The sequence below is a fragment of the Capra hircus genome, chromosome 22 (assembly GCF_001704415.2).
Source record: "Capra hircus breed San Clemente chromosome 22, ASM170441v1, whole genome shotgun sequence".
NCBI classification, from domain to species: Eukaryota; Metazoa; Chordata; class Mammalia; order Artiodactyla; family Bovidae; genus Capra; species Capra hircus.
The window spans coordinates 17,447,825-17,471,839 of NC_030829.1; the positions used below are offsets into that span (position 1 = coordinate 17,447,825).

At 37.4% G+C, this 24,015-nt stretch overlaps 1 protein-coding gene across 2 annotated transcripts in view; it reads left to right on the forward strand.

Annotated features, from left to right (window-relative positions):
* RAD18 (RAD18, E3 ubiquitin protein ligase) overlaps nucleotides 1-24,015 on the forward strand; it is a 109,632-nt gene that overhangs the window by 33,466 nt on the left and 52,151 nt on the right. For both annotated transcript variants that reach the window (XM_005695644.2, XM_018038448.1), the window contains exons 8-9: nucleotides 6,813-6,889; nucleotides 8,173-8,233. In XM_005695644.2, coding sequence (XP_005695701.2) covers nucleotides 6,813-6,889; nucleotides 8,173-8,233 — 138 coding nt within the window. The remainder of the gene's footprint in view (nucleotides 1-6,812; nucleotides 6,890-8,172; nucleotides 8,234-24,015) is intronic.

Consider the following 24,015-nt stretch of genomic DNA (forward strand, 5'->3'; position numbering starts at 1 on the left):
GTATGCTTACGTGTGAAATTGTTGTTTTTGCAGACGTTTAGCTTTCCTGGGTACAGATAGAAACCCAGGTGCCAATGTATGCTCTCATCAGGAAGGTATGAGAATTCCAGTTTTTCCACATCATTATCATCATCAGTGTTGTGAGTTTTCCTTTTTGGCCATTCTAGTGCGTCCATGGCAGTATCTCATTATGGTTTTAATTTTTGCTTCCCTAATGGCTTATAGTGTTCACCATATTTTTATATAATAATTGGCCATCTAGATATTCTTCTGGGTGAAATATCCATTTAAGTTTTATGCCCAGTTTTTCTATGTTGTGGATCTATTGCTTCTTAATTTATTTCTGTTATTACATGAGTTTTTCTGGATACAAATCTTCCTGGGTGTGTATATTTGCTTATCTCCTTTCATCTTTTCACTCTCTTAATGGCTTCATTTGAGAGGTAGAAATTTTAAATTTTGTATCCAATTTGTTGCATTTTTCCATTGGATACTACTTTCTATGTCTTTGCCTACCACATGATCATTTTTTTCCCTTAAAAGCATTATTCTTTTTGCATCTACCTTTCAGCCTACAATTTATCTGAAATTGGTTTAAGCATATGTTGTATGGTGAGAGGTGAGATTCTTTTTTTGTTTCCATATGATCAGCTAATTGATGTAGCAGCATTAATTGAAAAAGCATCCTTTGCACATTGAATTGTTAGTACCTCTTGTTGAAAATCAGCTGTGTTATGTGTGGGTCTGAACATTGTTTTGTTCCATTGGGTCATTTATTTATCCTTGTGCCACTACTGCAATGTCTTAATTATTTAATGAGTGATTTATAGTAGGTCTTGCTGTCTGGTAATGTAGTTCCTCCAGCTTTGTTGTTTATTGAGATTGTCTATTAATAGGTGAATGGTTGTATGCAAATTGTGGTGGAACCATACAATGGAACACCGCTTAGCAATAAAAATGAATCAACTACTGATAAATGCAACAATGTGGATAAATTTCAAAAGCACTGACATACAAAAGACTACATGCTGTATATTTTGAAAACATTTATCTGGCATTTTAGAAAAGACAAAACTTTGGGGGCATAGAAGAGATCAGTATGTCCCAGGGCTTAAGGGTAAGGAGGAGGGAACTTACTGGGCAGAAGAACTTTAGAGGGTAAAGGAAATGTTCTAGATTTTGAAATGATGAATAAATGACTACTAATAGGCAACTGGACTTGACTCCAGTTTTTGGCTCTTCTGGGTAAAGCTACTATGAACATGGGCTTATAGATTTGTATGTAGCCATATGCTTTTATTTCTCTTGCGTTTTCCTTTTCATTCAGTTAAAATATTTTCTGATTTTTGTTGTGATCTCTGCTTTGACCCATGGATTATTTGGAAGTGTTTTCAGTTTCCAAATATCTGAGTATTTCTCAGATATCTTTTTTTTATTCATTTGTAATTTGATTCCATTGAAGCAGTTCTGTATGATTTTGGGCCCTTTACATTTATTGAGACTTGTTTTATAACGCAGCATTAGGTCTTCCTTGGTAAGTGTTCCTTAGACCCTGGAAAATTTTGCTTTATTTTTCAATGATCTCTAATGTTAATTATGTAAAGTTGCTAAGGTATCATACTCAAGTCTTCTACATCATTACTGATGCTATGTTTAGTGATTCTGTCACTTACTGAGAACATTATTGAAATCTCAAAGGATATTTATAGGTTTTTAATTTTTCCTTTCAGTATATTCTGTTTTCTTTACATTTTTGAGGTGCCTGTGCAGTTAGTATTGGTGTCTTTGATGAATTAATCTATTATAATTAAATAGTTGTTTTAGTCTCTGGTAATATTCCGTGAGTAATAACCTTATTTTACTTTTTTCTTTAAACATATTGTGTTTAAACTATGGTTTTTGGTAAGCAGGATATGGTTTGGATCTGCTTTTTAAATTTAATTTGGCAAGATATGCCATTAAATTGTAGAGTTTAGAACTTTTTCATTTCATTTAATCTGTTTGGTGGGGTTTAAGTCTACCAACTTGCTCTTTTCTATTTGTCATGTCCATTCTTTGTTTTTTTTTTGCTTTATTTTCTTGCTTTCTTCTAGATTATTTTTTAATTCTATATTTTATCTTCACTGTTGGTTTATTAGCTATATCTCTGTTCTTTTAGTGATTATTCTAGAGTTTACCATTTGCATCTTCAACTTATCATAGTCCACATTCAAATAACATACTATGTGTGTGACATAAGGACCTCACTCCTTCCATCTTTGGTTTTAGGTGTCTGAGGTCCTCTTCTAGTGTTCAGCAGGTGCTCTGTGCAAATTTTTCCACTTGTAGTTGTATTCTTGATGTAGGGGAAGAATAGACCCCAGATCCTCCTGTTCCACCATTTTAACCTTGATCCATTCCGGTTTTATTGTCATAGATTTTTCTTCTTTGTTATAAATCTCATCATACTTTACCATTTTTGCTTTGAACTGTCAATTTTCCTTTAAAGAGATTTTAAAAATTGAGAAGGAAAGTCTTTATATGTCTATACTTTCACTGTTTGTGTTATTCTTCATTTCTTTGCTTAGAACCAGATTTCTATCTTATGTCATTTTCTTTTGGCCTGAAAATCTTCATTTAATCTTGTATTGCACACGTTTTGTTGAGACAAGTTCCTTCAGCTTTTATTTGTCTGAAAGTCTTAATTTAGCATTAAAAAAACTTTATTTTGAAATAATTTTGAATTTATGGGAAATTTGAAACATTATCATACAGAATACATAGATACCCTGCACACAGATTCACCTATTAGCATTTTGTCCCATTCGCTTTATGTATTAATGTATATGTGTTTGTGTGTGTGCTTCTTTATTTACACATATTTTTCTCTTAAACTGGGAATAGGGTGTATAATCTTGTCTGCTAAATGCTTCATTGTGTATTTCCTAGAAAAAGAGATGTTCTCTTTTATTGCTGCAGTACAAGTATCAACTTTCATCTCTATTCTAGTTTCAGCAGTTGACCCAAAAATGGCCTTTATAGATTGTTTCCCCTCTCCAGTACATGATCCAGTTTGAATCACAATATTAAATTTAGTTGTAATATCCTTTCAATCTCTTTCATTCTGGAACAATTCCTAAGCCTTGCTTGGTCTTTTATGACATTGGCATTTTAAAAGAATACAGTCTTTGTTATTGCTGGGTTTTTTCCCAAATAGAATGTTTCTCATTTTGGCTTTGCCCTGTGTTTCGTTATAATTACATTCAGGTTGGCATTTGTGGCCAGAATACTATATAAGTGATGTTTTGTCCTTCTCAGAACATCTCATCTAGAGGGATTTGACATCTTTGTGCCCTTCTTTTGTGATGGCAGTTTCGATCACCTTGTTAGTGTCTTCATTGTATAGTTTCCTCCTTACTCCTAGTAAGAAATCTGAACAAAGACACTTTCCTCTAAACAGACCATTATCTTTTATAGCAGTTAAGAGTCAGTTCAGTTCAGTTCAGTCATTCAGTTGTGTCCGACTTTGTGACCCCTTGCTACATGTAGCACGCCAGGCTTCCCTGTCCATCACCAACTCCTGGAGCTTGTCCATCGAGTTGGTGATGCCATCCAATCATCTCATCCTCTGTTGTCCCCTTCTCCTCTCGCCTTCAGTCTTTCCCAGCATCAGGGTCTTTTCCAATGAGTCAGTTCTTCTCATCAAGTGGCCAAAGTATTGGAGTTAAAAATAAGAAAAATATATTTCCTATTTATCTTCATTTTTACCATTTCTAGCACTTTGTTTCTTCTTATAAAGATGAATTTCTGGTTTTATAGTTCTTCTGCTTGAAGAACGTCCTTTAACACTTAATGTGGTACTGGTCTGCTAATAATATATTCTCTCAGTTTTTGTTTGTCTCAGTTTTTATTTCTCTTTAACTTCTAAAACATATTTCCATTGACCTAGAATTCTGGGTCAGTGGGTTCTTGCCCACTCCCAGCATTTCAAATTTTTCATTCCATTTTCTTCTGGGTTGAATAGTTTTTGATGAGAAACATGACGTAATACTTGGCTGTTTTTTGTACAGTAAATCCCTTTTTCTGACTGGCTGCAAGATTTTCTCTGTCTATATTGTTGTGTTTTTGTTGTGTTATTTTTTTTTGTTGTTGTTATTTATTTTGCTTGATATGCTTTGAGCTTGTTGCATTTGTGGTTTGATATCTTCATTATATTTAGCAGATTCTGGCCATTAGGTCTTCAAATATTTCTTCTCCCTTTTTTATTATGGGGTTGCTATTACATGTTTATTAGACCATTTGATATTGTTCCTCAGTTTTTAGATACTCTACTCCTGTTTTTTTCTGTGTGTTTCCCTCTCCCCCTTTTTTCTGTTTCAGTTTGGTTAATACCATCAATCTCATTTTCAAGTCCACCAATTCTTTCCTTAGCTGGATCAAGTTATCTCTGTTAAATTTTTTTTATTTCTAACATTTCTATTTTGTTCTTCTTGATGGTGTCATCTTTTTCCTAAAATGGCCTATGTGTTAATGCATGTTCATCTTTTCCACTAGATATTTTAGCATATTATCATAGTTATTTTAAATTTCATTGCTGGTAGTTCTAAAATCTGGGTGAATACTGAAGTAAATAGTGTGAATGACTGAAAAATGGACTTGTCTCCTCTTCTGCTAGGACTTCACTGTGTGTGTGGTTCATTGGTTAGGGTTTTTTTTTTTTGCTGTAGTTATCTATAGTTGACCACCAGTTTCATATCCCCTGTGCTTAGGTTGGTGCCTGAGTTATCAGAATTTTGTTTTTAAAATGTTCCTGCCTCACTCACACTTAGGTTTTCCCTGTGAACCCGTACCTGAAAAAGTCTCTTTCCATGCTCACTTCTCTTCCAGTGGCTGATTACAGCTACTTATCACATGGAGGTCCTGTTCATGGTAGGGGGCATGAGGTTGTTCTCTGTTGTTCTAGCGTAGCCTCTGTCTTAGGCAGGCCCTTGATCCTGGGTCTTGGGTGGGGCTCTCAGTGACCCTGTGCCTCCCCAAGGGGCAAGGGTCCTCTAGTGATCAGGGCCCGGGGTTTCCTGACCTCTCTGCCAGAGTAGAGGATTTTGTTTGTTTCCTGTCTCCATTTACCTGTGCTCTGGGGTCTTCAGTTTTGCTGGCCTTCCCTCAGTGGCATAACGGTTTTGTTTCCTAAGGGTTAGAGGGTTAGAGGAATAGGGCTTCATGTCCTTCCTGCAGTGGAGGCTGTTCTCCTTTCCCAGGCTTGGATGTGGAGGGATACTTTTTCTGATTCTCACCCTTCCTTCAGTAGTTCTTGAGAATACCCAGTAAAGTCTATAGAAAATAACCTTGAATTTGGTGTGAGCCCCACATCTAAGCTTCCCAGGATTTTTATGCAGTTATGGTGGTTCACCCTTGGCCTTTTACAATCCATCGGAAAGGTTGTCTGAAATCTTCTTACCCAGCAGTAGGATGATCCTTGTTTTAATTATGTCAGCCAGTACTCATGACCCTCTCCTCGGAAGCATTTGACTTAGATTTCCAGCTAGTTGGTTTCTCTGTGAGCTTAGCTCTGATGGATTCAAGAAGAGTTACAGTTTTATAAGTTATTCAGGCTTTTCTTGTTACTAGGGTGTGAGTGACACTATATCCAGGTCTTTATATCTTATACAGAATCAGAAGTCCCCCTGAAAGATTTAAGCTCCTGAGTTGCATCTAGTCCTAATAGTCTCCTTAATATCTTAGAAGAGAGCAATATGCCAGATGCTCTCTATCTTGAGTGATACTTGGGTGAGTGGATTGGGCACAATGCAAGTGGTCCCTTTGCTTTTCTGTTATACCATGATTCAGTAAATTTATGTTAGCTGTTCAGCTCATAGAGACTGTTTACGTTGTTTCTACTGGTTTTAATGATATTAGGGAGGCAAGGGGTACCTCTCAGTCCTTGAAAAATAAACTTTGAATTGAGATAATTGCATTCTTAAATGATCCTCTCAAGGACTGTGGGTTTTGTAAGAAACTTTTAAATATGGATTTTGTATAAATTCATATAGAATTTAAATTCTTATGGTGAAGAATATGATGATTTCCCCATTTACCAGTTATCCAGCCTAAACAGTGTCAACCATGCCTAATGGTGTGTTTGTTGTCCATCATTTACACTCCTTTCTAGACATAGTATCCTTTTATGTATAAATTGTGTGTCAGGGCTTGTGGTTCTTTCCCCTACACTATATGTACTTTAGTCTTAATGTGTTGGCCTAGTAGGCAGAAAGATAGCATTGGTAAATTTCATGGTATTTGCAGTCAAAGGTATTTACATATGAGATGGAGCATATTCCGGATCTCTTTGATGTATATTATTGGTAACTACACCTACTGACAGAAACTCTGGAGTCTGGGACATTCCCCCCCCTGTTATTTATAGACCTTTGACTTTCTTTGAAAAGTACCTTCTTATAGCATTTCGTACATTGGCATTAGAGTGGATATCCCTGAAGAACAGAATTCACACTAACAGATTAATTTTCATATTCCATTGGAACTGCTGTTTATATCTGTTTACTCAAAAGAAAGAGCAAAATGACTTTGCTGTCTCTTCTGGTTATTTTTTAAACTAATTGCATGTGTAAAAGTTAATGTTTTAACTCTGTGTTCTTTTTTTTTTCCCCCTTTTATTTTAAAATAACTTTAGACTTACAGAAAAATATTTATAAAGACCAAACAGGGGTTCATGTATACCCATCATCTAGCTTCAGTGTTAATAGATCATATAACTAGAGTACATTGAGCCATGTCATGTAATTAATATGGACTGTATGTCCTTGTTTTAATAGCTGCTGAAATAGTTCAAGAAATTGAAAATATGGAGAAGACTCGGATGCGTTTTGAAGCTAGTAAACTCAATGAAACTGTATGTTGATGGTCTTTTTAAGTATCTTGGTAAAAATGAAGGAAAGAGAAGTGGAATACCCTAGAAATTAAAGCAAACTGGTATTGAATCTGTTCAGTGGGAAATGTACTAGAATACTTTTCCATTTAATGTATTATGATTTACTTACAGCTCATTTTTAGTACAGAATTCTAATGTATTTAGCAGTCTTCTGGCACAAAATCAATCCAACGTAGAGTTTATTAGCGAATTATAGTTTTTTGGGAAAGTCATGTGCCTGTACATCAGGTAACCTTGGTATTGACCCTTTCTCTGGCAGTTGCATTTAATAAGCTGTTTACCATTTAACCTGTGTGACCTTTAGGATCTTCATCTGTAAGACTCAGGGGTTGAACTCTATGATCTCTGAGGGCCCCTTTTAGTGCTGGCATTCTGCAATTCTATGATTATACTGGTTGAGAAGTTAAGTAATTGTAAGAGTTGACGAGGATTGAGCATCTGTTGAGCTTGTTGAGGGAATCAGACCTAAATTCCTTCACTATTGCCTTCCTCTAGCTTGATGGTCCAAAACTTAAGGAAAGGATATCAAAGAAGAAAATAGTCATTGTGTCCTTTGACACTGGAGGAAGTGTTTTGGGCTCTCCCATGTAGACATTTTCTAGGCCATTGGTAGCATGTTTGTAAGGAAAGCAACAACTTTAGGCAAGTAAGTTTATAATTAGATAGGAAAAAAATGAGATTTTCATTGATTTCGTTATTACCCGTGTGCTAACTATAAGATGGAAACTATAATGAATTGTGTCAGTACGTTTCTGATCTTTGAAGTTTAATATTTTAAAAAGTGAACTAGAAATTTAACATATGAAGTCTTGTATTGCATCTTCTCTACATATTACCTTTGTGGTAGACTTGGGAGTTAGTTTGGGAAAAGATAGAAGACAAACAGGGAGATCTGCCTTATTAATGACCTACTAAATGTCTCTTCAGTCTTGTATAACCTGTTGTACTGATAAATGTGAAAAAATTAAACATTGAACATAGGAAATTTAATTGATTTTTGTGTTCATACTTTATATATTCTAGTAGAATCAGTGTTGCATGTTCTACTGATGTAAGTAAAACATATATTTAATTATAGTATTAAAAGAAGTAAATAGGAGTTAATCTTCTTGGTCTATATAAAACAGGGAAAAGAGATTATTTTCCTCAATTTTAAACATCCACATTAGAGACTTTTAAGTTTACTGTACTACTTTTTTTGTCATTTAAAAAAATTTTTAATTAAGAATATTTCATTTTTATAGGTAATGGTTTTTACAAAGGACCAAACAGAAAAGGAAATAGATGAAATTCACAGTAAATATCGTAAGTTATACTACACTTTATTTGCAAAAGACTTGGCTTGCAGTTTTTGATCTTAAGTAATTTTTTAAAAATGTGTTTTGTATATTAATGTTCAGTGCAAACTTTCCTGTTAATATTATTTAAGAGACTGAATTTTGGATGAATGTTTATTTAGACAGTGACTTTTTTTTTTTTGCAAGTATATGCCTGCTTTTTTCTTTTTTTGATGAGTTACAAGTTTTGTTTTGTTTTTTTAATTTATATTTTTATTGAAGGATAATTGCTTTACCGAATTTTGTTGTTTTCTGCCAAACCTCAGCATGAATCAGCCATAGGTATATATATATCCCCTCCCTTTGGAACCTCCCTCCCGTCTCCCTCTCCATCCCACCCCTCTAGCTTGGTACAGAGCCCCTTTGTGAGTTTCCTGAGCCATACAGCAAATTCCTGTTGGCTATCTATTTTACATATGGTAATGTAAGTTTCCATGTTACTCTTTCCATACGTCTCACCCTCTCCTCCCCTCTCCCCATGCCCATAAGTCTATTCTCTATGTCTGTTTCTCCACTGCTGCCCTGTAAATAAATTCTTCAGAACCATTTTTCGAGATGCCGTATATATGCGTTAGAATATGATATTTATTTTTCTCTTTCTGACTCACTTCACTCTGTTTTATAGGTTCTAGGTTCATCTACCTCATCTGTTCCTTTTTTATGGCTGAGTAATATTCCATTGTGTATATGTACCACAACCTCTTTATCCATTCATCTATTGATGGACATCTAGGTTGCTTCCATGTTCTAGCTATTGTAAATAGTGCTGCAATGACAGTGGGATACATGTGTCTTTTTCAACCCTGGTTTCCTCAGGATATATGCTTAGGAGTGGGATTGCTGGGTCATATGGTGGTTTTATTCCTAGTTTTTTAAGGAGTCTCCATACCATCTTCCATAGTGGCTGTATCAATTTACATTCCCACCAACAGTGCAAGAGCATTCCCTTTTCTCCACACCCTCTGCAGTATTTATTGCGTGCAGACTTTTTGATGATGGCCATTCTGACCAGTGTAAGGTGATATCTCATTGTGGTTCTGATTTGCATGTCTCTAGTAATGAGCAGTGTTGAGCATCTTTTCATGTGTCTGTTAGCCATCTGTATGTCTTCTTTGGAGAGATGTCTGTTTAGGTCTTTTTCCCACTTTTTGATTGGGTTATTTGTTTTCCTGGTATTGAGTTGTGTGAGCTGCTTGTATATTTTGGAAATTAATCCTTTGTCAGTTGTTTCATTTGCCATTATTTTCTCCCATTCTGAGGTTTATCTTTTTACCTTGCTTATAGTTTCCTTTGCTGTGCAAAAGCTTTTAAGTTTAATCAGGTCTCACTTGTTTACTTTTGTTTTTATTTCCATTAATCTAGGAGGTGGGTCGTAGTGGATCTTGCTTTGATTTATGTTATCCGAGTGTTCTGCCTATGTTTTCCTCTAAGAGTTTTATAGTTTCTGGTCTTACATTTAGGTCTTTAATGCATTTTGAGTTTATCTTTGTGTATGGTGTTAGGAAGTGTTCTAGTTTCATTGTTTTACATGTAGCTGTCCAGTTTTCTCAGCACCATTTATTGAAGAGACTTAGCCCTGCTGTACATTCTTACTTCCTTTGTCAAAAATAGGGTACTCATAGGTGCATGGGTTTATTTCTGGGTTTTCTATCTTGTTCCGTTGATCTCTATTTCTGGTTTTGTGCCAGTACCATACTGTCTTGATGAGTGTAGCTTTGTAGTATAATCTGAAGTCAGGAAGGTTGGTTCCTGCAGCTCCATTCTTCTTTCTCAAGACTGCTTTGGCTATTCTGGGTCTTTTGTGTTTCCATATGAACTGTGAAATTTTTGTTCTAGTTCTGTGAAAAATGACATTGGTAATTTGATAGGGATATCACATTTAATCTGTAGATGGGGTTTGGTAGTATAGTCATTTTCACAATATTGATTCTTCCTACCCAGGAATATGGAATATCTCTCCATCTGTTTATGTCCTTTTTGATTTCTTTCATTAGTGTCTTATAATTTTCTGTACAGTTCTTTTGTCTGCTTAGGTGAGTTTATTCTTAGATATTTAATTCTTTTTGTTGCAATGGTGATTAGGATTGACTCCTTAATTTCTCTTTCTGATTTTTCATTGTTAGTTCATAGAAATACAAGTGATTTCTGTGTATTGATTTTTGTATGCTGCAGCTTTGCTAAATTCACTGATGAGCTCTAGTAATTTTCTGATACTATCTGTAGGGTTTTCTATGTCCACTGTCATGTCATCTGTAAAACGTGAGAGCTTTACTTCTTTTCCTATCTGGATTCCTTTTATTTCTTTTTCTTTTCTAATTGCTGTAGCTAGGACTTCCAGAACTATGTTGAATAATAGTGGTGGAAAGTGGACACCCTTGTCTTGTTCCTGGTCTTAGGGGGAACACTTTCAGTTTCTCACCATTGAGAATAATGTTTGCTGCAGGCTTATCATATATGGCCTTTAATATGTTGAGGTAGTTTCCTTCTATGCCCGTTTTTTGAAGAGTTTTAATCATAAATGGGTGCTGAATTTTGTCAAATGGGCCTGCTTTTTGATTTGTGACTCACATTATACTTTGAGCTCATCACTAAGCATTTTGCAAATATTAATTAGTTGCTGTCAAAGCATCTCTGTGCAAAGAAAATGGGATTCAAATGGAAACATTCCTGACTTACCATCCTGACCTCAGGCTACACAGTGACGTTTCTGTAAAGAATTTCAGTACTCTGTAGCTTGCAAATTTGTGCCAAAATTAGTTTTCATTTTATTCATTATTACCAGCTTCCCAACTTTATCACTTCATTTTCCTTAATGATGTTTGTGTGTATCTTTCCCAGTGTGACCACGTTACTGTTTTGTCAATTAGGTAGCTGTTTATTCTTTGGTTGGTTGGTTGGTTTCCAATTTAAATTTACATTTAAAGTGCCCGGCCAATGGTGGAGAGTTAATATTTGCTGATTAAGTATCCCTTAAATGGTATGTCTTAGTTGTGCTAAGAGAAATGTTTTCTTTTTTCACTTTTTAAGCTTTGAAGGGGCAGGTCCAACTGTGACCTGTGGGGTGGAAGGAGGAAGTGCACAGGTACCAGATGTGAGCACATCACTGTTGTGTCAGCTCAGTTCAGTTCAGTCGCTCAGTCATGTCCGACTCTTTGCGACCCCATGAACTGCAGCACGCCAGGCCTCCCTGTCCATTACCAACTCCCTGAGTTCACTCAAACTCATGTCCATCGAGTCGGTGATGCCATCCAGCCATCTCATCCTCTGTCGTCCCCTTCTCCTCCTGCCCCCAATTCCTCCCAGCATCAAGGTCTTTTCCAATGAGTCAACTCTTTGCATGAGATGACCAAAGTATTGGAGTTTCAGCTTTAGCATCAGTCCTTCCAAAGAAATCCCAGGGCTGATCTCCTTCAGAATGGACTGGTTGGATCTCCTTGCAGTGCAAGGGACTCTCAAGAGTCTTCTCCAACACCACAGTTCAAAAGCATCAGCTCTTCAGCACTCAGCCTTCTTCACAGTCCAACTCTCACTTGCATACATGACCACTGGAAAAACCATAGCCTTGACTAGACGGACGTTAGTCGGCAAAGTAATGTCTCTGCTTTTGAATATGCTATTTAGGTTGGTCATAACTTTTCTTCCAAGGAGTAAGCGTCTTTTAATTTCATGGCTGCAATCGACATCTGCAGTGATTCTGGAGCCCAAAAAAATAAAGTCTGACACTGTTTCCACTGTTTCCCCATCTATTTGCCACGAAGTGATGGGACCAGATGCCATGATCTTCGTTTTCTGAATGTCGAGCTTTAAACCAACTTTTTTACTCTCTTCTTCCACTTTCTTCAAGAGGCATTTTAGTTCCTCTTCACTTTCTGCCATAAGGGTGGTGTCATCTGAATATCTGAGGTTATTGATATTTCTGCTGGCAATCTTGATTCCAGCTTGTGCTTCTTTTAGCCCAGTGTTTCTCATGATGTACTCTGCATAGAAGTTAAATAAGCCAGGTGACAATATACAGCTTTGACGTATTCCTTTTCCTATTTGGAACCAGTCTGTTGTTCCATGTCCAATTCTAACTGTTTCTTCCTGACCTGCATATAGGTTTCTCAAGAGGCAGGTCAGGTGATCTGGTATTCCCATCTCTTTCAGAATTTTCCAGTTTATACTTTAATAAAAAAAAAAAAAAAAACCTTTGGGGACACTTACTAAAGCTCAAGTGCTTAATATCATTATAGTTTTAGTCACAGTTTCATTTACTATCAGAATCTAAATATGCCATTGATAGCTCTTTTTTTTTTAAAAACATTTTTTTCAATGTTTTAATAAACTTTTTTTAGATCACATTTCTATTAGGCTTATATAAAAAAATCTGCCTCCTCCACCACCAACCTGTTTCCATTTCCATTTCCTTGAACTAACAACTGTCAAACCTTTGGGATTTTGTTTTAATAATTACCTTCATTTTTATAAATGATTGTTCTTTCTGCTGTTTCTTGGAGAATTTTTCAGTTTTCCATGTTAACAACTTATTGAAGTCCTAATTTGAAAAATGGAAATTTAGCTCCATTTTAAATCATGATTCTTCACTTTCCTCTCAATCTCTGAATATTGTCCTAATTCTTTTATAAGGTTGGTATGCAGTTTGAACCAGGCAGCATACAAACTGTGGTTATGAAAGGCAGCAGAATATGCCACTTCCCAAGAATATGTCACTGTGGCATATTTCTTTGAGGCGAAGGCATTTGAGAAGCAGCAGAAAGAAAAGGTCTCTGCCTCCCCTCTATTTGCCTCAGATGGTGAAAAATCCACCTGCAGTGCAGGCGACCTGAGTTTGATCCCAGGGTTGGGAAGATCGCCTAGAGGAGAGCATGGCAACCCACTTCAGTATTCTTGCCTGGAGAATCCCCATGGATGGAGGAGCCTGGGGGCACTTACAATCCATGGGGTTGCACAGAGTCGGACACAACTAAAGTGACTAAGCACAACACAGCACAAAGGTGTCTGTCTCTCCTCCCCTTTCTATCCTTAGAAGTAAGTTAGTTTCCCGTTGATGGAGAAGACTTGGACTTAAATCAGCATAACAGATTTCACTCTTGGTTACTGTGTTTTTCCTGTCCATCTCCCCATAACTGGCCTCCCTCACACCTTTCTTTTTTTTTTTTTTTTGTTAATCTAGCTGAAGATGATATTTAAGCCTGTGTTGTAAATCACCTCTGGTGGCTTAAGAGTTTTTCTCTGGGTGTCTTACATAAACACATGAGGTATACATGTTAATAAGCATCTGTTTTGTTTTTCTTATATAAATCTGTTTTTTGTTATAATGCCCCAGCTAAGAACAGAGAGCATTTTTCTGTCCCTACACTTGTGATTCCTTTCAGGAAAACGTTCTGTTTGTCCTATAATTAATCATTTCATGGGCTTAGTTTTCTATTTATATGGTATTAATTTATCTCTAAACTTTCCATCAGAAATGTGAGTCACTTTACAGTGAACCTCATAGATAGTTCATCAAGGCTCTTTTCTCTCAGAAGCCCCTTGCCTGAAGCAGCCCCAGCTCTTTTCCAGTCCACTGTGGCGGCTCTCTCTGGGCCTCCTTCATGGCTGCCCTGGAGCTCCCTGTCACCAGTCTTCTGGATATCCTAGCCTCCCTCCTGTGACAGCTGACTTATTTCAGGATCCAAATCCACCTCTTCTTTCTTCTTGTTTTGGTGGGATACATTTTCCAGGAGACTCTCCAGGAAAGCAGTTATTGCATCTGTACCTAATTGGAAATATTACTTTTACTCTTGATTTATTGTTTGGCTTAGATAAATTGCCCACATAACTATTAGTAAAAAGCAGGACTGGAAACCCACACTCACCAGATACTCAAGTTGAAGCCCTTTGCCTGTGCCGTGCTTTGTATCTGAGTAAATAATTTGTGTGTTGAGAACTTCTTTTTGAGGGACTAAACTTTAGTTTCAGGTTATAGTGCTTTTTAAAAGCTTAATTTTATGAATGAGTAACTTTGGTGGTTTTGTGATGGTATTTATCTTATTTTCTTTAGCACTCTTTGGGATAGATTTGTATTCATGACTTCCTCTTTTAGAAGAGGAGAGAAATAGTGAAATCATTTTGAGCCTTAGTTGCAGATCTGTAGAAAGTATATTTGATATGGGGTTGAATGAAATGAGTTTATTGAGTTACCTATGGATTTCAGATTGCAAATGCGTTTGATAAGTCTTCTTAGTTAAGACTGAATTGCTTCTTAGTTAAGACTGAATTGCTCAGAGGTGGAATCTTAGCCTGACAGAGAATTACTCTAATTGCCTAACTGCCATGACAGACATATTTTGGGAATCTTCATGGTCTTTACCTTGGTAATAGATAGTTTTTTTTTTTTTGTTTTTTTGTTTTTTGTTTTTTGTTTTTTTTTGGTAATAGATAGTTTTATACTTTGCCAAGAAAAGAAAAACTAACTTCTAATGAACATGGGATTATCTCCTGAAACTTTTCCTGAGAGTACCAGCTTAATCTTGTTAAGTAGGCAAGACATGTTAGCTCTGTTTCTTCCTTTATTTTTTTTATTAGGTTGTTCATTAATTCACTAAATGTTTATTGAGCATCTGCCATGTGTCAGCTGCTGTTCTATGTACTGAGTATAGAGCAGCGACAAGGCCTCTTGTCATAGAGATAAGACCTCTTGTCATATTATAATAGCAGACAGATTAAAAACAGTAAATCAGCGAATACTACAATTTTAGATGGCAGATGCTATAAAGAAAATAAAACAGTAATTTGATAAGAATTATGAGGACATGAGTTTGGGTGAACTCCGGGAGTTGGTGATGTACAGGGAGGCCTGGTGTGCTGCAATTCATGGGGTCGCAAAGAGTCGGACACGACTGAGCAACTGAACTGAAAGAGTTGACATTTGATGTGTATATGTGTGCATGCTTAGTCATGTCTGACTTTGCAACCCCTTGGACTGTTGCCCACTGAGCTTGTCTGTCCATGGAGTTTCCAGGCAAGAATACTGGAGTGGATTGCCTTTTCCTACTCTAGGAGATCTTCCCAACCCAGGGATCCAACCCACCTCTCCTGCATTGGCAAGCTAGAAAAAAATAAAATGGAGTAATTTGATAGAAATTATGGAGACGTTAGATAATGTCATCAGGAAAAGGCTTTTCTTAAGGAGTTGACCTTTGAAATGAGGTAACAACTAAGAGGTGAATTGTTACCTTAAAATAAAAGTAATGCTTCACAGAGCTGGAGGAATAGTATTCCAGGCAGAGAGGACATCAAAGGCAGAGGCCCTGAAGCAAACACAGTGTACGTGAGTGTGAATAGAGTGTAGGGAGTAAAGGGGAGGGGAAGAGTGGTGTATAGGGAGGTGGGACCAGACCCATAAGACCTTTTAGGAGTATATTTTGGGTTTTATTCTTACTACAGTGGGAAGTCATTGGAGAGTTTAGAAAGACAAGTAATACGATTTTATCTACATTTGAAAAGATGATGTCTGCTGAATAGAGAATAAATTGTAAGGTGGCAAGAAATAGAAAACCAATCTGATGGCTCTTCACTCAAGTAATATTTATTGGTTACCAGTGACTGTATCCCAGACAATATTCTAGATACTAGGAATATAACATTCAGAAAGCAGATAATGTCTCAGCTCAAGCAGAGCTTACATTATATTGGGAATAGTCAGACAGTAAACAAGTGAATAAGATGTGTCAGATTCGTCTTATGTGCTATGAAGTGACTTCACGTAGGGGTAGAAAGTGATGAAGCTGCTGGTCCAGGAAGATTCCCTTAAGTAGGTGGGAGACCTGTAGGAAGTGAGGCTGTTTTAGTAAATTAGGCCAGAGATGTGGCATTTCTAGAGTGGTCATAGAACTAAAATTGGCAATTCAAGGTAAACTTTTGAAGTAGAGCCGGTAGTACTTGCTGATGAATTTAATACCCCTGTGACTAAAAGAGGAATCAGGAATGCCCCCTACATTTTTGGTTCAAGCAGCCGGAGAAATGATGATGCCATTTACTGAGATGGAGACCAGGGCAAGGATTGTGGATAGGGAAAGGGATCAGAATTCCTATTTTGCTAGGTTAAATTTGGGTTTCTAGTGGATATTTAAGTGGAAAAGAGAATTAGGTATGAATGGATCAATCTACCTAACTAAAAAGATGAGTGATTTAAAATTGTATACTTAAATTACCTGGGAGGAGAGTGCTGTGGGGAACAAAGCCTAAAACTAAGCCCTGGGACACTGCAAAGTTTAGAGCAACAGTTCTCTCAGTTCTCTAAGCCTTTGTGCACTCTTAAAATTTGTCTAGTGCACCAAAGAACTTTTGTTTATGTGGGTTATAGTTGTCAATGTGTATCATATTACAGATGAGAGTTTAGGGGGTTCTGCTTCTGCTAGGACAGAATAATTGGTATATACCCCTCTCCACCCTCCCCAAAAAACAACCACTCCTAAATGGGCAAAACACATGAAATAGTTTTCAAGATGTTAGAAACAACGATAACAAAGGACAGGAATCTCTGCGATATGAAAAAGTGAGACAAGCACTATAACAGTTTCTAGGCTGAGAGCAGGGGTTCCCAGGCAGAGCCTGGTGGGCTCTTGAGTTAAGGAGAAAGAAAGACCAGGGAAGCTGACGGAGCTAAAGTTTGCAAGATAGAGTGTGGAGAGGAGAAAGTAGCACAGAGAGGGCGAGCCCTGGGGATGTGCAGAAGGCCCACCTTGTGAATCCGTTCAGTACAAAGAGTCTGTTCTCTACCCCAAGATGAAGTCAAACTAGAAATCAGTAACAAAGCCCTGTGTAAAGTCACCAGATAATTTGGAAACTAAATAATACAGTTCCAAATAACACATGGGTCTAAGAAAAATTAAAACCAGGAAATTTCAAAAATATTTTAACTCACTTATAAACAACAGTAAATTCACTATATGTTAACGTCAATCATAAGTAATGTATTTTAATCATATATTATCTGTGTTGAATCTAGAAAAATGATAATAGGTGATCTTATTTGCAAAGCAGAAATAGAAACACGGCTGTAGAGACCGAATATGTGGATACCAAGAGGGATAGGGGGGTGGGGAGAATTGGGAGATTGGGATTGACATATATGTGCTATTGACACTATGTATTAAATAGGCAACTATTGAGAACTTGCTGTATACCACAAGGAAGTCTATTTAATGACCTGTGGTGACCTAAATGGGAAGAAAGTCCGAAATAGAGTATATGTATATTTTCAAGTGATTCAGTGTATGGATTGACACATTAACAATGTGTGGATTGACTGTGTGGATCACAACAAACTGAAAAGTTCTTAAAGAGATGGGAATACCAGACCACCTTACCTGCCTCCTGAGAAACCTATATACAGGTCAAGAAGCAACAGTTAGAACTAAACATGGAACAATGGACTGATTCAAAACTGGGAAAGGAGTACATCCAGGCTGTATACTGTCACCTTGTTTATTTAACTTATATGGAGAGTACATGTGAAATGCCAGGCTGGATGAAGCACAAGCTAGAATCAAGATTGCCAGGAGAAATATCAACAACCTCAGATATGCAGATGATACCACTCTAACGGCAGAAAGTGAAGAAGAACTGAAGAGCCTCTTGATGAAAGGGAAAGAGCTTGAGAGTGAAAAAATTGGCTTAAAACTCAACATTCAGAAAACTAAGATCATGGCATCCGGTTCTATGACTTCATGGCAAATAGATGGGGAAAATGTGGAAACAGTGTCAGATTTCATTTTCTTGGGCTCCAGAATCAATGCAGACAGTTGATTACAGCCATAAAATTAAAAGATACTTGCTCCTTGGAGAAAAGCTATAACAAACATCAGTTCAGTTCATTTCAATCTCTTAGTTGTGTACGACTGCGACCCCATGGACTGCAGCATGCCAGGCTTCCCTGTCCATTGCCAACTCCCAGAGTTTACTCAAACTCATGTCTATTGAGTTGGTGATGCCATCCAACCCTCTCATTCTCTGTTGTCCCCTTCTACTCCTGCCTTCAGTCTTTCCCAGCATCAGGGCCTTTTCAAATGAGTCAGCTCTTCAGATCAGGTGGCCAAAGTATTGGAGTTTCAGCTTCAGCATCAGTCCTTCCAATGAATATTCAGGACCGATTTCCTTTAGGATGGATTGGTTGCATCTCCTTGCAGTCCAAGGGACTTTCGAGTCTTCTCCAACACCACAGTTCAAAAGCATCAATTCTTCAGTGCTCATCTTTCTTTATAGTCCAACTCTCACATCCCTACATGACTCCTGGAAAAACCATAGCTTTGACTAGATGGACCTTTGTCAGCAAAGGAATGGCTCTGCTTTTTAATATGCTGTCTAGGTTGGTCATAACTTTCCTTCTAAGGAGCAAACATCTTTTAATTTCATGGCTGCAGTCACCATCTGCAGTGATTTCGGAGCCCCCCAAAATAAAGTCAGCCACTGTTTACACATCTGTTTGCCATGGAGTGATGGGACTGGATGCCGTGATCTTAGTTTTCTGAATGTTGAGCTTTAAGCCAACTTTTTCACTCTCCTCTTTCACTTTCATCAAGAGGCTCTTTAGTTCTTCACTTTCTGCCATAAGGGTGCTGTCATTTACATATCTGAGGTTATTGATACTTCTCCTGGCAATCTTGATTCCAGCTTGTGCTTCATCCAGCCCGGTGTTTCTCATGGTAACAAACGTTGACAGCATATTAAAAAGCAGAACCATCACTTTGCACACAAAGGTCCTTATAGTAAAGACTACGGTTTCTCCAGTAGTCTTGTTCAGATGTGAGAGCTGGACCATGAAGAAAGCTGGGTGCCAAAGAATTGACACTTTTGAACTACAGTGTTGGAGAAGACTCTTGAGAGTTCCCTGGATTGCAAGGAGATCAAACCAGGCAATCCTAAAGGAATTCAACCCTGAATATTCATTGTAAGGACTGATGCTGAAGCTGAAGCTCCAATACTTTGGCCACCTGGTACAAGGAGCTGACTCACTGGAAAAGACCCTGATGCTGGGAAAGATTGAGGGCAGGAGGAGAAGGGGACGACAGAGGATGAGATGGTTGGATGGCATCACTGACTGAATGGACTTGAGTTTGAGCTAACTCAGAGGGACAGTGATGAATAGAGAAGCCTGGCATGCTGCAGTTCATGGGGTCACAGAGAGTCAGATACAACTTAGCAACTTAGCAACAGTAGCTGATTCACTTTTCTGTACAGCAGAACCTAACACATTGTAAAGAAATTATAGTCAAATAAAATTAAAAAAAATCATATTATATTTTGGTAAGAAAAAAAAAAAACTTTCCCAATACACAAAAATCAAAGTAAATGGAGATTTCTACTCCTAGCCCAGATGGAATAATAGACTATACTTACTTTCCCCCCTTAGAAGCTAGAAAACCAGATGAAATATATAAACCAATGGATTTTCAGATATTGGAAAAAAGGTAGCACAGGACTGTTATCCCTGAGAGAAAGAAAACAAATAAAATGATGAGCCTTACAGCTCCAGCAGCTGGCAGGCAGTTTTATGGCTCCGGGTGGGGGGAGCCCAAAATTATCTTGTTGTATCACTGAATAGGTACAACAGAAATCAAAGTTGTGGAGACCAGGGTGACAGGACAGAGTCTCAGAAGGGAGGGATCCACAGAGAGAACAGAGCTCTAAAGATCTATAGAAAGATCCGGGCAAGTCTTTGGCTACCTGGCCTTCTAGCCTTGAATGAGAGGAAACTGCCCAAGACCAGAGAAAAACTTGGAAAGGTTAGTTCCAGAACAATTCCTGGAGTTCACACAGGACAGGAAACAGCTTGAATTTCAACAGCCACCAGGCACAGTTGAAAAAACTTCTTAGTATGTAAGGCATTAGGCAGAAGCCTCAGAAAGATATTACTGCTTTATTAGTAAAGCTTAACTACCTTAAGGCCGGATAATACATAGTTTAGGCTTTGCAGGCTACATATGGTCTCTGTCAAATGTTCTTGTTTGTTTATAATCCTTTGTAAAATATGAATACCAGTCTTAGCTTGAGGACCATACAAAAATTAGCCATGGGTTGCATTTGACCCTTGGACTATTATTTGCCGATCCCTGCTCTAGGCTACTTGTGCTTTAATTTTCCTTAATAAAAAGATTTTTTTCATAGACTGGTTTTTAGCCCAGTTTTAGGTTCGCAGCTAAGTTGAGTGGAAAGTATTGACAGTTCCTGTTTCTCCTGATCTGACACAGGCACAGGCTCTCCTGCTCGCGACACCCCATGCCAGAGTGGGACATTCGTTTTAACTGATGGACCTACATTGACACCTTGTTACCACTCAGAATCCACAGTTTATCCAGAGTTCATTCTTGGTAGTATATATTCTGTGGTGTCATAAAGAGTCGGACATGACTGAGCAACTAACACACAGGAATGACAGAACTGGTAAAACTAGTAGATAAGAATGTTAAAACAGCATTTACAAATACGCTCTTTATGTCAAAAAGGAAGAATCAAGGAGGATCCTGCTGAGTTGAGAAGTGGACCCTATAAAAAAGACCAAATGGAATTCCTTAGATGACAAACATACTTGAATTGAAAAATGTACTGGATGAAGTAAAAACAGATTAGGGAATAAATTGAACTGAATGAAAATGCATCATATCACTGTGGGTTGCAACTGAAGCAGTGCCTAGGAGGAAATGTGTAGCATTAAATGCTGATACTAGAAAATTAGAGAAGAGGTTTTAAATTCATCATAAATACTTTCATCTTAAGAAACTAGAAAAAAGGGTAAATTCCATCCAAAGCAAGCAGGAAGAATGTAATAGTGAAGATAAGAGCAGAAATCAATGGAATTGAAGACAGGAAAATAACAGAAAATCTATGAAACCTCAAGCTGGTTGTTTGAAAAGATCAACAAAATTGAGAAACCTCTAGCAACCCTGATTAGGACTAAAAGAGAGAAAACACAAATTGGGGGTATCAGGAATTAAGGAGGGAGGATACTAAGTATCTTATTGTAATTAATAAGTATTACAAGTAACTGGCAATGCATTTGGGAACATACATGAAATGGACAAGTTTCGTGAATGACCCAAATTACTAAACCTTGGAAAAGTAGATAAGCATGAATATTCCTTCATCTGGGAACTAAATTGAATTTGCATCCCCAGGAAGAAAATTCCAGATCCAGGTGGCTTCAGTGGTGAATTTTGTGAAATACATAAGGAAGGAAATAATACTAATTCTAAAAAAATTCTTCTAAAAAATTGAAAAGGAAGGAATACTTCCTACCTTAAAGTTTTGACCAGTATTCTTCATGAACATAGATGCAAAAATTCTTAACAGTATTTTGGTAAATCTATTCCAACATTACATAAAAGGATAATGCATTATAACCAAGTTATAAAACCAAGGGATTTATCCTAAGATGGAGAAGGAAATGGCAACCCACTCCTGTATTCTTGCCTGCAAAATCCCATGAATGGAGGAGCCTGTTAGGCTATAGTCATGGGGTCACAAAGAATCGGACACAACTGAGTGACTTCACTTATTCTAAGAATGCAAGACTGGTTTAATGTTAGAAAATTAATCAACATAATTCAGTGCATTAATAGACTGAAGAAAACACTGTATAATTTTTTAAGTAGATGTAGATAAGCATTTGCAAAATTGAACACTCAGTAATTAAAAGAACTCTTACTAAACAAGAATTTCATTAATCCTGTATGTGTTGTTCAGTCACTATGTCGTGTCAGACTCTGCGACTCCCTGGACTGTAGCCCGGCAGGCTCCTCTGTCCTCCGTTAACTCCTGGAGTTTGCACAAATTCATTTCCTCTGAGTCAGTGATGCTATCTAATCATCTCATCCTCTGCCGCCCCTTCAATCTTTCCCAGCATCAGGATCTTTCGTAGTGACTCCGCTCTTCGCATCAGGTGGCCAAAGTATTGGAACTTAAGCTTCAGCATCAGTTCTTCCAATGAATACTCAGGGTTGATTTTCTTTAGGATTGACTGGTTTGCTCTCCTTGCAGTCCAGGGGACTCTGAAGAGTCCAAAATTTGAAAGCATCAATTCAGTTTAGGAGGTCTGAAAAACTTAGAACTAATGTCATATTTAATGGTGAAATAGTGAATGCTTCTTTTCTCTTACCATTGTTCTGTGGATTCAGCACTGTACTGTGGATTCTGGCCAGTGTGATAAGGCAAGAAATAGAAAGAATACTCAGATTAAAAGGGAGAAATAAGACTTTTTATTCACAGTAAACATGATCACCTTTTACAAATAGTATGAATCATAAAAGAAAAGGAAAAAAGTGATACATACTATCTTATTAAAATAAAAACTTTTACTCTTCAGAAGACAGATATGAAAATGAAAAAGCAAGTAATAGATTATGAGGAAATATTGTAAAATTTGTATTTGACAAAGTGCTAGAATCTATATTTTATTAAGAACTCTTACAATTCAATAATATGTCCTAGGTGGTATTTTTAATTTTTTTATTTGGCCATACTGTACAACCTGGAAAATCCCTTGGACAGAGGAGCCTGGTGGGGTGCAGTCCATGGGATCACTAAGAGTCGGGTACAACTGAGCAACTTCACTTTCACTTTTCACTTTCATGCATCGGAGAAGGAAATGGCAACCCACTCCAGTGTTCTTGCCTGGAGAATCCCAGGGGTGGGGAGCCTGGTGGGCTGCCGTCTATGGGGTTACACAGAGTCGGACACGACTGAAATGACTTAGCAGTAGCAGTACAGCTTTTGGTATCTTAGTTTACCAACCAGGGATCAAACCTAAGCCTTCAGCAGTGAGAGCAGAGCCCTAACCACTGGACTGCCAGGCAGTCCCCAGTATTTTTTATTTATTATTATTATTTTTTTAAATTTAAATTTATTTATTTGTGTGTGTGTGTGTGTGTGTGTGTGTGTGTGTGTGTGCTCTTTTATTTATTTATTTATTTATTTTTTTACTTTACAATACTGTATTGGTTTTGCCATACATTGACATGAATCCATCACGGGTGTACATGAGTTCCCAATCCTGAACCTCCCTCTCACCACCCTCCCCATATCATCTCTCTAGGTCATCCCAGTGCACCAGTCCCATGCATCCTGTGTCCTGCATCGAACCTAGACTGGCGATTCGTTTCTTACATGATAGTATACATGTTTCAATGCCATTCTCCCAAATCATCCCACCTTCTCCCTCTCCCACAGAGTCCAAAAGTCTGTTCTATACATCTGTGTCTCTTTTGCTGTCTCACATACAGGGTTATCATTACCATCTCTCTAAATTATAGCAAATGAAGCAACTGGCAAATAACTAATCTCAAAAATATACAAGCAACTTATGCAGCTCAATTCCAGAAAAATAAATGACCCAGTCAAAAAATGGGCCAAAGAACTAAATAGACATTTCTCCAAAGAACACATATGGATGGCCCCAGTATTTTTTAAAAGGGCAAGTGAGATCAGAGTGCTAACCACTGGACTGCCAGGCAATCCCCAGTATTTTTTAAAAGGGCAAATATTTCAACAGATTCCTCAAGAAAAGAAAATACTCATATGCCAAATAACTACATAAAAATATATCGTTTGTCTTGTTAGTCATTAGTCACGAAGCTTTGGAAAAATAGAAATTAAAATAACAGTAAAATAATACTACATGCTTATTTTAATGACACGAAAGAAAAAAACAATACCAAGTGTTGACCAGGATGTAGAGCACATGAAACTCTTATACATTTCTGGTGAGAATGC